The 15,561-nt window shown below is 42.2% G+C and overlaps 2 protein-coding genes across 5 annotated transcripts in view; one reads left to right on the plus strand and one right to left on the minus strand.

Moving 5' to 3' along the window:
• The window catches only part of RABGAP1 (RAB GTPase activating protein 1), a 77,033-nt gene extending 73,507 nt beyond the window's left edge, over nt 1-3,526 (plus strand). For all 4 annotated transcript variants that reach the window (XM_075112113.1, XM_075112116.1, XM_075112114.1 and 1 more), the window contains 3 exons: nt 195-266; nt 820-1,017; nt 1,808-3,526. In XM_075112113.1, the coding sequence (XP_074968214.1) occupies nt 195-266; nt 820-1,017; nt 1,808-1,930 (393 nt within the window). In that variant the 3' untranslated portion in view covers nt 1,931-3,526. The remainder of the gene's footprint in view (nt 1-194; nt 267-819; nt 1,018-1,807) is intronic.
• The window catches only part of STRBP (spermatid perinuclear RNA binding protein), an 87,436-nt gene continuing 72,196 nt past the window's right edge, over nt 322-15,561 (minus strand). Inside the window, exon 19 of the mRNA XM_075112137.1 lies at nt 322-1,762. The gene's annotated coding sequence lies outside the window, so the exon portion shown is untranslated. The remainder of the gene's footprint in view (nt 1,763-15,561) is intronic.

Below are 15,561 nucleotides of genomic sequence, written 5' to 3' on the forward strand. Positions count from 1 at the left end.
TGTGGGCACAGAAGAATATGTAAAAAATGAGAATATGTACAATGAGACAATGCAGCATCCCAATTTTCATGGCTTTCTAAGAGCCTTCCGACTATCCATGTTAATATTCCTGTAGCATTTATTTGTGCTTTAGTATTCATTTGGGGGGAAATTTACATTTATAAATGGTCTGGTAACATAATTTTGCTTGTCAGATTTGTTCCCAGCTGAGTGAGCGACTGGAGAAGCAACAAACAGCAAATAAAGCTGAAATTGAGAAAATACGGGTAAGAGACCAGATAGATCCACAGTCTACAATGTTTAAATCTCTTGGCAAAATCCTAACAGCAAGCACACAATTTATTTCATTACTAAAATGGTGGCTGAAGGAGAGTTCCTTAGTGACATACAGTTTTGGAAAGAAGATTATAAGGGGGAGATCTTGGAGGAGAGATGAATAACTGTCAGCTCTCTCCCATGCTGTGTAGGTTACATGCTAATGTTGATGCCGGGAGATAATGGCTGTTAATTCTTTTGAGGGGTCTTTTTTTTTTTTTCCTCTGGAGATTTCTTTTACCATAAAGTAACATGTGGGCAGCACAGAGCCCATTATTGCAGCAATGCAGTGTTACCAAAAATACAGCAGTGTTTCCAGAGCCCATAAATCTGGGGGTGGCGTGAGTTCTTGCCTGGCTGTGCTTCCCCAAAAGTTCCTGACTTTGGAAGTCATTAGTGGTCCCTTCCATGTTGTGCTGCTCTTCCAGAGCAGAGGCAGGAAAAGGCTTTGATCGTATCGCCAGCACTTCAATGCAAGCATTCACAATCAGGTATTTACTTTAGCAAAAAGTGGATGACTGTGAGCATTGCCGGGAGTTCTTCAATAAAGAAGGCCGTGTGAAGGTTGCTAGTTCTGCCAAGGACGGTTCAGATGAGGACACAGATGAGGAGAAGGAAATGCTGAAAAACCAGCTGAGGGAGATGGAGCTTGAGCTGGCCCAGACCAAGTTGCAGCTTGTGGAGGCAGAATGTAAAATACAGGTAATGCTTTGGGGGTTCATTTCGTAGTCTGTATGGTACGTCTGCATTCCTAGGAAAATGTGTGTGTTGTAGGGGGTTCGGAACACATCCTGTTGGTTGGAACTGTAACCTGCTACTTCCTGCATGGGTTATTTAGCCAAACATTGGGTCTGAAACTTAGTGTGTGCAGACAAAATAACTGAAATGGCATGAACTGTATTTACCAGCTACTACCACTTCCAGACATCTGCCTGGCTGCAGCGCGGTACTGACTGACTGATCTTCCGCAACTTCTTGGAAGAAATCCAAGCTCTGACAAAGTACTGAATCATGCATTTCTTTATCTCACAATGTTCAGTGAAGAAGTAACATGTGACAAATGTTAGACATGTTTCTTAAAACATGACTGGAAAGTGCTCCAGGTATTTGAGGTATTGGTGTGAAATATGACAACATTGTTCTTTTAGCCTAAAACTGGTATGTCAGTTCACAGAAATGTAAAAATTAGTTTGTAGAAAGTCCACTTCCTGTGGGAATAGCTTCTTCTCAGATGGGAAAGAATTAAAGGGTTTGGATGTACTACAGAAAGCTGAATGTTTCATTAAGGGCGATGACACAAGTCTTGTTTTGCTTTTCAAAGCCTTTTTTTTTCTTCATCAGCTTGTTGTGCTGCTTTTAATTTATGTAAGACTTGTTTAGCTTCTAAAGCGGCCAAGAGATTGTAGATGTCGTAGAGCCTTCTCAGTTTAACTCGTATAACCTTGTGCTGTGAATACATAACAAATTAATGAAATTACTCTTCCGTTTGCAGGATTTGGAGCACCATTTGGGTCTGGCATTGAATGAAGTACAAGCTGCAAAGAAAACATGGTTCAACAGAACAATAAGCTCTATAAAAACAGTGACTGGAGTCCAAGGAAAAGAGACTTGTTGAAAAGCAGTTCTGTCAAACACACCTTCTTAACACCTTTTGTTGCCTTCCTTGGCCAGATGTTTAATTCTGTGACGTGAGAGGACCAGAATGTAAATACAATAGAAACACAGCATGTCAGGATTTCAATAGGTCAGTGATAAAGAGGATGGAAACACAAGAAAGGTTTTATTGCTAGACATGGGATCTTCATACTACTGATATTTAACAGGTGATGTAGCTAGATTGAAGCTCTTCAGAGAAACACTCCATTCTGCGGTCTGGCTGGAGGCTTTTCACAGACTAGGTACGAGAACTTACCAAACCCTAATTGTTAAGTTTACATATGATAGGTTTTTTTACAGTTATAACCTTTTTTAATATTTTATTTGAAAGGAAAAGTGTCACTAACAAAGAAATAAAAAAAAAAAAAAAGAAAAAATGAAAAAAACAACCACAAAAAAAGACAACTTTAGCAAGAACTACATCAGTGCCAGAAAGCAGTCCCCAGAGGTAGGATATGGAGAGTAGGAGGTGACATGTTTTGCTTTATGAATGGGGATGATTTCAGCATTCCTGTCGAGCAACCCCACTTTGTTTTAGTAGATGCAGCTTCCATCTCTCTGTGTTTGGCATTTCTTTCTGTTACTAATCAATTCTATGCAACTCTGGGCTTTTTTGGCATGGGCTGCCAAACAAATTCACAACCTGAGGCTGGGAGACTTGTCTAAGTGCTAGACGAGAATAATCAGAATTCTTGGCAAATTTCCGTTTCATTTCTGTGTTATATTGTTTGATCCACATATCAACAGCGTTAAAATCCCCAACACCAGGACTGCTAATACGTACTAATTATGTGGATGGTCTGACGTTTAATTGAGTCTTTTTGTTTGTTTTTTGTCAGGTGTTTTGTTTCTGTCTGTTTGTTTTTACCCGGCTGTAGCAGGCCTTCTGTGAAGCTCTGAGAAAGCTTCCAGGATTTAGTTTTGCACATAGGTATGAATGGGACAAAGAACCAATAAACTGAGATATATATGAGGCAAAAATCACTGCGTGAGTGTAGCTGCGAGCATCTATAGCTATCCAACCCGCTTCCCTGGTAACATGTTCAGAGGTTGTGTAGGTCACTTTTCACGCTCGATGCAGTTGCACTAATAGGTGCTAAACGTGCTTGGATTTGTTATTCATTGGATTGTCTTGAGTTCTCACCAGAAAGCTGTAGAATGGAGTTTTGCACCTTGTAATTTTTTTAATTTATAATGGTTTGTGTTATGCTGAAGTATCTATTGCATCAGTGGATAAATTTTGTGTGCAGTGTGAGTATAAGCTGGTAACAATAAGAGGCACTGGTTTGTATATAAAGATATTTGGTTTATTTTGTATTTCTACCTTTTTCTTGTTTACTGTACTAATGCTAGCTAATGTACTCTGTAACTACGGAATAGAACATGCTATGTCCAAGCTTTTTTCCTTAACTACATACATTATCTCTATTGTTTAATACCAAAAAAAAAAAACAACAAACCTGTAACTCCATCAATATTAGATGCGTGGACATTGTGGTAGCATAGTTGCAGTGTGTATACTTTATGAATTGAAATATAAACTAGTAAAATTGTATACCTATTTTGTTGTTTCATTTCATTTTAACAGGAAATTAATTAAATATTTTGCAATATAAAACTAATTCTCTTCTTAAAGTAGAAGCAGTAGCATATGCAAGCTTCTCTAAGACCGAAACTATAGTCACGCCGCAAAGGGCTTTGCTAAAAAAGACTGCATATTCTAAGTGTTGCCAACACTGCTTTATATAATAAAATCTAGGGTTTGCCTTGAAAAGAAGAAACTGCAAAAATGACCTTGTGCAGCTTGAGGCTTATGACTCAGTATTTCTCAAACATGTCCAATTTAGAACTTTTTTTTCCCCATGGCCCTTCAAATTCTGCTTGGATCTGCAAAATAAATGTAGGCTAGCTCTGCTTATCATCAGCAGCAACAAATTCTGTGGGGTCAAGTGTCGTTCACGTCATCTTCACTAGGATTTTCTAGTCATAGCTGAACGTCGGGTTTAGCTGTGCAACTGGATGACTGCACTAATTGGGTCACAGTGCAGCGCAGGCTACCCTAGCTGTGTGTGTTCTGCAGAGATAGCAAGGAGTAAAAATGTATTTTTGTCACCAAAATGACTAAAGGTGACTCCTAAAGCAGCCCTGCTCCAGGAGGCTGTTATCACGCTGTCATTTCTCTAACCATACTTGTGCTTTAAGAGAATGGCATTATAAAGTTGTGTGTAGTCTTTGCTGCTTTGTCTTTCACAGAGGTGCATCCCTTGGTAACTTCTGCAATTTCTCAATAATTACAACTTCTGGTGAAAGTTTGAAGGTAAATATGGGAAGGAGGAGCAGGGGGGAAGAAGGAACAACCCCAGCCCAAAGCACCTCATCCAGTTATCTTCCCCAAAGGGACTGGGAAATAGTGTGGCTTGCTCTTTCCTCCAAAAATGAGGTACTTAAAGGGAGGGGAAAAGTTGCTTTACTGTTCAGATCTCTTCCACTAAGTAAAAATTACCTCAAAATTGCATGCAGCATATACTCCCCATTTTAATATGGACATGTAATTTCTTCAGTGTTTTATAAGAAACATTTCATAGCCAGTTTCCAGTCATTATGGATTATTTTAGATATCTACCTGAAGGATTTTGATGCTCAAAAATAAATATTACCAATGTGTTATCCACAGCTAATTAAGAAAAATGGATGCTGTGCTGAGATGCCCATCTTTTGAAGTGCAATTACTTGTGAAACACAAGGAAGTAGGGCATTTTTAAGATGAGGAAGATGAATTTGCAGATGTTTAAGACTCTGAATAAGCATGGTTAAAAGAAAAAAAAAGACACTGAGAGCTGCTGTAAGCATGAGTGTTTTACAGACCCGTAAGTGAAAAGGTATGAGTGTATTTGGTAGTATTTTTGGCATTAATAAGATGGTTAGTTATTTGCTGGTAGTCAGTCACTTTTCTGTTCACACAATGCCTCTCAGCTGGTTTTGTGCACTGAACTCAAGATAAGTGCCACTCTGCTGCTGCTGGGTTTAAGTCTCATCTGCTCCAGGCTCCAACTTCCTAATGCTTTGCACGTTTGTGCTGCATCATTAAGTTCCTATGGTCTCATAGCGTGGTAGCTCTAGTGTTACCATCTCATTTTTGTTGCAGAACTTCTTGGCTGCTCAGAGTCTGCAGCTGGAAGTGGATATTCAAGATCTATCAGAAAGTTTTACCTTTAAGCATTGCTGGTAAGCCTTCTTGAAATTTATATAACCACCTCCATGACTTTTTTTAGCTGCCCTTCTTATCCGTGGCAATGATATAAAGTTCCTGTTATCAAGAGGAGGATTTCACTCCATCTGTTCAACAGCTTGGCTTGCGTTCATCCAGCCTAACTTTAGACACTTCAGAGGTGCCTAACGTAAGAGCTTAATCCGGCGAGTTTTTTCAGCCCTTGGCGGGAGAGGGGATGGCGCTGCGGGGTGGGCAGCTTGCCCCGGCCATGTGCCCGCTGCCCTGATTGAACAAGGAAGATAGTGCAACCCAGATAACTAAACTGAAGGTCCCTCTGAAATAATAATGAAAATGTGTCTGTGTGCACAGAGAGGATTGCTTTCGATTTTTTCCCTTTTTTCCCCCAAACTGTTTTTTTAATTAATGTGCAGTTATTCATTCTGTATTATCAAAGGCAATCAAGGACTCCACATACAAAAACCTTCAGAATTTTTCTAGAATTTACTGCTGCGTGTCCATAATGACATTGAGGAATGAGGATTTGATTTTGCTGCATTTTCTGCATGCTAATGAAATAGGACAAAGTGTAATCCTGTGCTGAAGGCTTTTTCTTAGGATAATCTGGCCACAGGAATGGCAGGAAAGCATGATTGCCCCTGTTAAAAACAGTGTTTGTTGCCTGACGTGGGCGTAACATTGAAAGACAAGCATTTTCTCATACAAGATGAGTGGAACTGAGCTGACTTTGAAGTCTGACATGCATATGATTGTCTGAGATTGATTTAGCTGAGCAGGGGCAGTGCAGAGCACCCCAAATTCTTCAAGCCCCTCCTTGTAGGGCTGCAAAGAGGAAAACCCCGCGGGGCACAGCTCCCTGCCCCACGGCTGCCACTTCTGTGGGGCTCACGGCTCCTTCTTCTGTCCTCAGGAGTGGGGGGCAGAGCCCACAGGTCCCAGCATGATTTCTGATAGGCTGGTGCTTTGATTGGCAGCAGGAGCAGCCCTTCAGAGATGGCGGCCCATGGCGGCTTCTCCATGGCGCCATCTTGTTTGCTGGAAGTTTCACAGGAGGTGTGAGGCCCCGTGCCATGGCAGCAGGCCCAGCGCCAAGGGAAGGGGCGCTGTGGAGCAGGGTGAGAGGGAAGGCTGGGTCTGCCCCGGTGGGAGAGTGCGGGCACCCAAGCAGCCTGCCCAGAGCTGCTGAGCCACCCCTGACCCTGAGAATGTCAAAGGGAGCAGACACCTTTCAGCATGGCAGTTCCCTCATTCCCCACACGGTGTCTGTGGGGGACCCCCTCAGCGGGCTGCTCTCCTTGAGCTTTCCCCGGCATCTGCAGTGCTCTGTGCTGGTGTCTGGAGAGCACTAGGGCAGGGGAAGACAGTAGAGGTTTAAAAGAAAATGTTAGTTACTGGAGATTGATAATGCTTTGGGGAAACCTATGCTAAACTTGGTAGTGCATTAATGGTCTTCATGGAGAAGGTGTAAAATTTTCTCTAAATCTGCGTGGGATTTAAATTGCCTTGTCTATTTTTTTGCCCTTTGCAGACAACACCATAGGTTCCTCAGGTTGAGTAAGTTCCCCTCCTGTGTAGCATCAGCACCTGCTATTCTGGAGGGGGGTGTGTGTGTGTAATTTTTATGCCAGCTTGTCACAGTCATAGAGAGGTTTGTTCCTTTCTTGCACCAACTTTGCTGAAAGGTGAATTGAGGCCTCCTGAAGTGGAAAGCTTTGAAATGGGATGTGAGAACTAATAAAGTACTGTGTGCTTGAACCATTTGATCTATAATGTGATGAGTGGTTGCCTTGTACTGCTCTCCCCATGGAGAACCTGCACAACAAGAAGCCAATCAAATCACTAACTGCTGAGCAGGTTAAGGCAGTTCATGGTTTCCTCCTCCCTGTTACAGGCTCTGCTGAGTGTCGGTTGTATTCTGATGCTGGAAGTACATAAAGCTCAAATAAGGAAAAAAATCTTCTGTAAATCTTAGATTCACTGAGGTAATGCTTGTATAGATGTGTCAGAGGAAGCTATTTCTGTGCAGTACTAATGTGTGTAGAAAAAATCACTGTAGCTTATGCATTTACAGAGGTAATGCATACAAGCGTATATAGGGTAAAAAACTTGCAAATAGAACTTTTCTGATTTCTATTCCTGAAGTAATGGGAGGAGAATATGATTTATCTGATCTCCCTCTGAGGACTGTAGAAGCAGTTTGCTAACCAATTTTGTGAAATATCTTTTATTTTTAATTGAGTAATTATATTACAGGGTTTGGCCCAAATTGGCGTAGGTGAAATTGCCACAGATGGCACTGTAGAAGTCCTGGACCCAGCCAGACTTCTAAAGAGCAATGTTAAATTGCAAGGTTCTTAACAGAAATCATCTTTGTTGAATGATCTCTTAATGTTAAATTAAATGTTCTCTATATTTTTAGGGAGCTAAAATCTATTTTGATAAAGTTTAGCAATTAGGTAATTCAAGCAATGAACTAATAAAGACAGAATCTGTCAGGATGCCAAATAGCATCCAGCCAGAGATGCAGATTTCAAGATAATATTTCTCTTCGTACTGTCTTATCCTTACTACATGTATTATTGAGTCTGCTTGGCATGTCATATTAATTCTGCATATGTCAGAGAAGAGGTAAAGAAAGAAAACACTTGCAGGTGCTTTCTTGCAGGTGCATTTCTCATGCTGTACTTTTAATTTATTTGATTTCTTTTTGCCTTAGGACACTCAAATCGGTGCTGAGTTTCTGCCTGTCTAATAATTACCTCTGCAAGTCCTAAACCTTCAGTTTTGCTAAAAAGCACACTCTTTGATTAATATTTTGCATCTTACTAGGTGCAGGTTTACAGTGTGGTAGAACTGATGGAACGATCAGACTCTGTTAAAATGTCAGTCCTGCTCTCCCAGCTGCACATCCCTGCTGGTTTCCTGGTGGCAGCGCTCGACCAGGCATGCCAGTGCTAGCCTGAGAGCAGAGGCAGGTCTGCAGCCAGCCTGATGGTCCTTTGCTGTGGAGGCAAAGCCTTAGTTTGCAGCAGCAGGGCCAGAGCAATTAAGTTTTAATGTACACTTAGGCTCTTCTCAACCCAGTAGGATTAACCTGAGTATCTGAAAACGGTTTTGCAGGAAAGACATCCTGTAGCATTATCCTTATGACTCTTCTTTTTGCTATGGATAACTGGTGTTTTAATGCTGCTTTTCGCCCTTTGTAGTGATAGGATTTGCGATAACTGTGCCAGGAGCTTGATGTTCTGTAGGTAGGTGGTGTAGGAAAGATGCCAGTTGTTTTTTTCGGAGATACACTTGCTGATCGAGCTTTTTCTAAGAAAAGGGTGTACCACAGGCTCTGTCCTAAAAGGTACTCTGAACTAGATGTAGATGACCCATGACAAAAAATGCACCCATCTGAACCAAATGTGTGTTCCAGATACGCTTTGCAGTTTATTTTGTGTTTACAATTTTCCCTTGCTTCAGGATGGAAGAAAGGAGGAGCATATGCTAGCAAGTTGGTGCAAGAAAGGAATGGCAACAAAACTGCTTAAACTGCCCCAGCTGATTTTGCCTGGTACAGGCTGGGAGCACTTTCACGAACCATGCAGCTGGGAATTCTGTGACTGTGTCTGGGACTGGGAAGAGGATGTGTCTGGGAGGATGACAGTGACAAAGCTGCCAGGGGCAGGCACCTGTCGCTTTGGCACAGCTGGATCTGGGAGACGTGTTCATGAAAACCTGCTGCTTTCAGCATGCTGACCATGTCACTAAACTGTTCTTTGATTGACTGAATTGTTAAGAAATGTTCAGATGATTAAGACTGGAGTTTTCCAAGGACTCTAATGATATTAGGTGCCCAGCATTAGCAAAAACCTCTGTCTGAACCCTTAATTCCTTTTTAGCAAATCCAAAGTCTACAATCTTGAGCAAACCTGGAGTAGTAACAAGGCTGGAATGTTCCATATTATCCTCTTGTGAGTCTGTTCTGAAAGTTGTGTTATGTCCTTGTACAAAAAGGGTCTGCTAGGAGGAAGTGTGGTAAAATTGAACTGTGTTGGGAGTAAATCTATGGGATGCATTCCCAATACATCTTGAACTTGGCTTAGAGTACTGATAAGCCTTTCTGTTACTCTCTTGCTTTACTAATACCAGTTGAGATATGCAGTTTAGCAAACTTTATAGCAACAGTTTATCACATAACAGTGAAAAGTTTGTCAGAATATAAAAACCTTTAAATTTACCTTAATTGAAACGTTAGGGCAAAAGTGTTTTTTAATCGTCTTCAGTGACTTCAGTTACAGTTGGAGGTGATGTGACCGTAGTTGTTCACTTGCTACATCATGACCTCCCCTTACGGCCTTGGTGTGCAGCTTAACTCTGTACACGGCTGCCTCTGGACGTGATAACTGTTCAGAGTACAGGTTGTTTTATAGAAGTGAGCACGCTGTTTTAGTACGGTGTTGTAAAGGTTCTCCTTGTATGACAAAAGTCATGGTTTTTAGGAAGGTTCTACTGCGCCTCAGGTGGAATCACAGCCACTCTGGGCTCTCAGACTCCAGAAGGTACAGAAGTGGCAAGAAGGTGCAGGTGCAGGCTGCCAGATAGGAGCAGGAGCCCTCATCATGCAGAGTGTGCACATCAAAGCTGTGTGTTTAAACTCCCTGCTGTGAGCATCTGTTAATGCACAGACTTGTCTGTGTGATCCAGGGTAAAGAGTAGCCTTAGAGCCACATTCATAAATGAATTTCAGGAGGTGACACTAGAATGACTGCTGATGGGGTTTTCTAATCTGTGTGGCCAGTTTATCCCACATAGGGAAAAGAAATCTGCGTGCAGATTCCATTCAATTTCTGTGCCTGAGACAAAGTGGCAAAATACTTGCTGAGATGAGACAAAGAGCTGTGCTGCTATCAGCTTTCATAATGTGAGCAAAGGGGTTTTATAAATTCTTTTAAGAATACCATAGAAAACCACTGTGCTTTTGGCACAGTTCTTAGCTGACAAGAGGGAAGTGACTTAATGCCTTCTGTGGCCTGAAGGCTTATGCTAGTTTAAAGAAGTGGTTTTATGGTAATTTAATGCTGGTGCACCAGAGTGAATGGATGGGAAAGACAAGGATGAAGGCTTGTTGCTTACAGAGTAGTGTGTGTCTGAGCTCTCCACCTACTTGGGGCATGGTAGGACTGCTGCATAATCCCACTGAGAATCACTTGTGGAACAAGATCTCATCTGGCATTGAAAGGATAGTGTTTCTATGAGATCACGACTGTGCATCTCTGTAAGGTGTTTTTTTGCATGGTACAGTGGAAAACCCAGCATGCTGGAGGGGCTATGGAAGCCTCTGCCAGACTTCTATGAATTATGGATGAGATGTCTGCTGCTAGCACAGACATGAACAGCAAACTGTAGAGCTCCTGGGTGCCTTCAGTTTCAGCATTACAGCAACAGACTGTTTTTAGAATCCACTAGCAACTCAACAGCCTGCTCTGATCTCAGTGTCTTTAGAAGTTACTGGTGCTGCTCATTTCTGTGGTTAGGACAGAGTGAGGAGGCCAGTAATAAGTAGTGTAACTGGGAAGTTCTAAATTTAGTCCAAGTCTTCATTCATTTGTTCTCAGTGAGATTAATGTAACGTACTTGAATTTAGTATTTAGTTTGTTTGTCATCTTTTGCCTGAACACTGCTGCATTTTTCTAATCTGGGTATGTGCTAGTCTGGCGTAGTGGTTTGTTTAGGTTTTTTGATTTTGTTATTTTTGCAAGGGAGGGTGTTGTCTTTTGCTTCAGCTGTGTAACTTTTAATTTGTCCCATTATTAAAATGACCTAGTTCACTGTCCCAGACAACCCTGAATAGTCTATGTGCCCTTTGTACATAGCAAGCAAGGTGAGAGAATAATCAGAGTGTAAAATATCTTGAGATAGCTGCTTGGACATGCAGCCCAGTCTTGGCAGACCAGTTCTATTGGGCTTCTATCAGATGCTGTAAACAGATGCCTCCTTTAAGAAGCTCTGTGTTTTTCACCCTCAGCTACATGCAGAACAAAATTTGCAGAAGAAAGGATGGGAATAATGGCAAAGAATCTGTGATACTGCCCTTTCTGTATGGGTCAGCCGGAGCTGTGATGGGCAGATCCTTTTTCATAACTGTGGCATCACTGGGATGGTTTATGGACTCTCTGCCTCCCATCTCCAAGTGCAAAGCTGTTGTGTGGGAACACCCCTCAGCCAGGCAGGGTGTGGGCAGGGCTCTGCCTTCACTGTTGCCAAGGTAAGATCCAATTGACTGGAATGAGGCCTGCCAGTTGAGGTGAGGCTTGTAAAGTGGTTCTTGGCTTTCTCCGCAAGAGCACTTTTCCTCTCAGACCACATAGAAATGGAACCCTCAGAGTCAGTTTGGAGCAGTTTCTTGCAATTTAGTTTAACTTTCTGGGGATTTAAACCTTTAATTTTAACCAGCATAAGGAAGACTTTTGGTATAACTATTAATCGAAGATGGAGAAAGCTCTCATCACCCTTCCTCTAGTCACTGGAATTTGGTCTTGCCTTCATCTTTCAGGTTTGTTTACTCACAGCCTAAACCAAGGCACCCGCAGATCCCTGCGGTTCCCAAGATGCAGACGCAGGAAGTTACATGTCTTCAACATGTAGCAGCATCTTTCTCGAAACCACATTGTTCATTAAAACCAGGATAACTGACCTGTAATTTGCTGCTCAAATCCCCATCCACATGCTTGCTTTGCACTCGCTGTATGCAAAAATACTGTTGCTACCTCAAGACCTGCAGTGTCAGTAATAACAGGAGTTTGTGTGGAACTGCTTTGCAGGGCAACTTCATTTGATTTACTGAGCTATAGTTTGTCATCTTGCCCTGTTTTAGCCTTCCTTCTTCTGCTGTTATCAGGAGTTATCGAGATCTTAAAAAAAAAAAATAAAAAATGTCCCTTTGAATAAATGATAACCAGCAGAGGGCTGAGTCTGCCTTTACTGCAAGCAGGAAATCCCATCTTTGGTACGTGTCAGCGCCTAAGCAAAGGGTACTATAGGGAAATGTAATTTGTTCCAGGGTATGTGACCCTTTTTTGAGATCCAAAGGCTGTTTTAGACTTTTGCCCCGTTTTTGTGCCTGAAGCAAGAAAGGGCCTTTTTGTATTACTGTAAAAGGAGTACACACAGGCTTTTTATAGCTTTACAAATAAATGTGCTGGAATGTATAGCCCAAAGTGAAGATGAATTCAAGGCCCTGAAAGTGTTAGCAAGCTCCATTTTCTTCAGTTGAGCATGCCAAGGATTGGGGTGACAAAAGGGAAGGATAATTTACAGCTTAGCAAATGAGAGAGAGAAGAACTCTTTCTAGCTGACTTGCTGGAACTCAATCCTGCAGCAAACAACCAAAGTCAGCATCATGTCATGAGTGATTAAGTGAGGTGACATGTCTATTCTTGCAGAAAGAGGGGTGCTGTTCATGAAGAATTTGTGCTAGCTTAGCAGAGGGGACACTTGTGAAGAATTGACTATTCTCTCTCATTGAAGGCATTGGGGAGGCTGGGTACTCGATGGAGGGACTGAAGGAGAGTGCAGTCGTTCTTTGGGACTTCAGTCTCAGGATGTACTGTAGAACACTACAGCTGGCATCCAGTGGACAGTTTTGTAGTCTGGCTTCTAATATGCTTTTTGTGGAACAACAGGAATTGATCCCATGCTTAAGTCTTTGCTCTGAGTGACAACTAATAGTTGTCACCCAAGTTACCGGTCCTGTGGCAAGTAAGATGTGGCTCAGACTGTCATGCACGTATGTTTTCAGAAACCTAAATGATGAAATGAGTGCCTTCTGATTTTTTTGCAAGAAAACCTGGAATTATCAACTGTCTGGCAGCCTTGTGGAAGGTGTCTGTGAGCCTGGGGAACATAGATGTTCTTGTCTGAGATGCTGTTAAGCATCCTACTTTTCTTTTGAAAGTAGACTGCTACTTTCACTCTGCATTAACTGCTTTTCCTTACCGTTTTGCAAGTCTCATAAAACAGACCAGCATCAAAGCAGACCAGCATGAGGGATGGTTTTGTGTTTGCTGTACACAGCCCATAAATGTGCTTTTGAGTAAATAGGAGCTTTTGTCAGCCCTTAGTGTCCCAAATGCATGTTCTGAAACCCTGCATTTGGGATCTGTTGTTTATTCATGAGAAAAAGGGACTGACATCTAGATAAATCAGGCTGCTGAAATTGAGAGGCAGTAGGACATGGAATTTCCATTGTTTGGTATCGTGTGTTTATTGTAAAGTAAGGCTAGAGCCAGTTCTCTGATTTTTTGGGCAGGTTTATAGATGCAGCAGTTCTTTGCATGTGGAAGTGACAGGCTAGCTTGTTAGTTACATGGACATCAGTCAATAAATTTTTTCTGCTTCCTCTGTAATCAAGTACACTTTTTCAAGGTGATGTTGATTGCAGCAAGATAAATGGGGCATGCTGCTTGTTAAGCAGATGGTTCTTTCTGCATGGATCCCTTCAGTGCTGTGCCAGCAAGGGATGGGGCTGGAGCGGTCAAGCAACATTGGGGAGGGCCTGAAAATGATGAAGGAGCTTTCTGTTGTACTGCACACATTCATCTGCAGGTTGATAGTGAGAAACATTGCGTATGCTGAGAAGTAGACAGACTTGGGTATTGTTTTTTGGTTTGGGATGGGGGGAGGCAGAGGTGGTAATAGTAATGAGCTACAATGAGTAGTAATGAGCTACAAATCGCAGCTTCCCTGTTCTCCCAAGCAAGACACTGTGCAACTGCCTGGGCGAGTTTTGCTTAGCTACAGCAGGACAGGAATAAAACCAAGTAGGAGACGTCAGGCAGTTTCACAGTGAAGAAAGAAGGACATGCCAACCTCCTTTATCAGTCTACACTCAGTATTGTATTAGTCCTCCCATGCACCACTCCTTTATCTACCCCTTGTTCCATTGCTGAGGCCACAGAATATCAGCCAGCTGCAGGAGCGCGCCCAGCTCATTTCATTACCTTCTGCTGACCAACAACTGCCAGGCTGCTGCTGACGAGAGCTGTCAGCCTTCTCAGCACCTCCGAGATGAGAATTCTGAGGTAGCTTTCTGAACGACCTCTTAATAAGCCAGCTAACATTAAGCATGTACATAGGTATGGTATTATGCTGATATATAGGGTAAAACTGACCTCAGTTTCAGCCAAGCGTTAATGTTTTCTTAACTGACTATGTTCAGTTCTTTATGGATCTTACTTGCTAAATATTTGATGCAGCTCTGAATTTTAAGTGATGCATGGTTTAGTTGATTTTGGTACAGTGGTCCCTCAATAGCTCTTATGTGCATAACTGACTTGTTTGCCACACAGCAGCAGGCTCAGCTAGCTGCATGCTGTTTTGTTGAGTGCAAGTGTCTCATACCAAGTCTTATTCCAGTTGCCATATATGGTAAGCTGTTGGGTTCCATACGTCTCATCACAACAGTTTTTAATCCTTCCTCAATGTTGATCTCCTCTGAATTTCATTATGACCTCTGCTCTTAGACTTAAAATGCCAAATTAAAGACCAAAAAAAAACCCCACTTCTAAGAAAAGGTAAGAGCATATGAGAAAATGACTTCTCTGTGTCCCCTTGTAGAGTAAAACTGTTCTGTAACTCCGGGCAACTGGACATGCTGGTATATTCCAGTAAGTCTTGCCATGAGTTGCAGCCTCAAGCAAAGAACAACAGCCACACAATTCTCATGGTATCTTCAACTCCTGCCCTCAGTGGCTCTGGACAGGGAAATTGCTTGGATTTGCTTCAGACCTCGGAGGACAAACTGGGACCACAGGAATTTAATGTTTAGGAAATACAGTGAGAGAGAGGGGCAGGAGAGGAAAAAAACTTTGAGAGAACCTTACTCGTTCTTTATATATGTAATTTATCTTTTAAGAAAATAGACATCCAGTTTTTCTAATTAGCTAAGTACTAGGAAATGCCCAATTTTTGTTCTGAAGTAGAACTTGCCTTCCTGGCTAGGCTCATCACAGCCCTCTGTGGGCTTTTCTGTTACTGCTTCCATTGGCTAACCCCCAGCGGTATTTGTGCGCAGCAGCCCTTGCAATTTCAGTCCTGTATACTCCGTTCACTGCCACCTTTATGAAGGAATGCATTCTGCTTGTCTCAGCATAAATGTACTTTATGTGCGCATTTCAAAGTCACTACGTTGCTCATGATCATCTCTGCTAAAACTGCAGCCTTAGGAAGCAGTGTCTCCCCTTTCTGCTGAGGGAGGCTATTACCTGACTAAAGGAGAATGGACTCTAGTGATTTGGCTTCCCAGGCTTCAAAAAACTTTAAAGCCAGTTTCCTCACTGTAAACAAAAAACTCCAAACCAATCATAAGGCCATAA

This window comes from Phalacrocorax aristotelis, chromosome 17 (genome assembly GCF_949628215.1).
Source record: "Phalacrocorax aristotelis chromosome 17, bGulAri2.1, whole genome shotgun sequence".
In the NCBI taxonomy this organism is placed as follows: domain Eukaryota; kingdom Metazoa; phylum Chordata; class Aves; order Suliformes; family Phalacrocoracidae; genus Phalacrocorax; species Phalacrocorax aristotelis.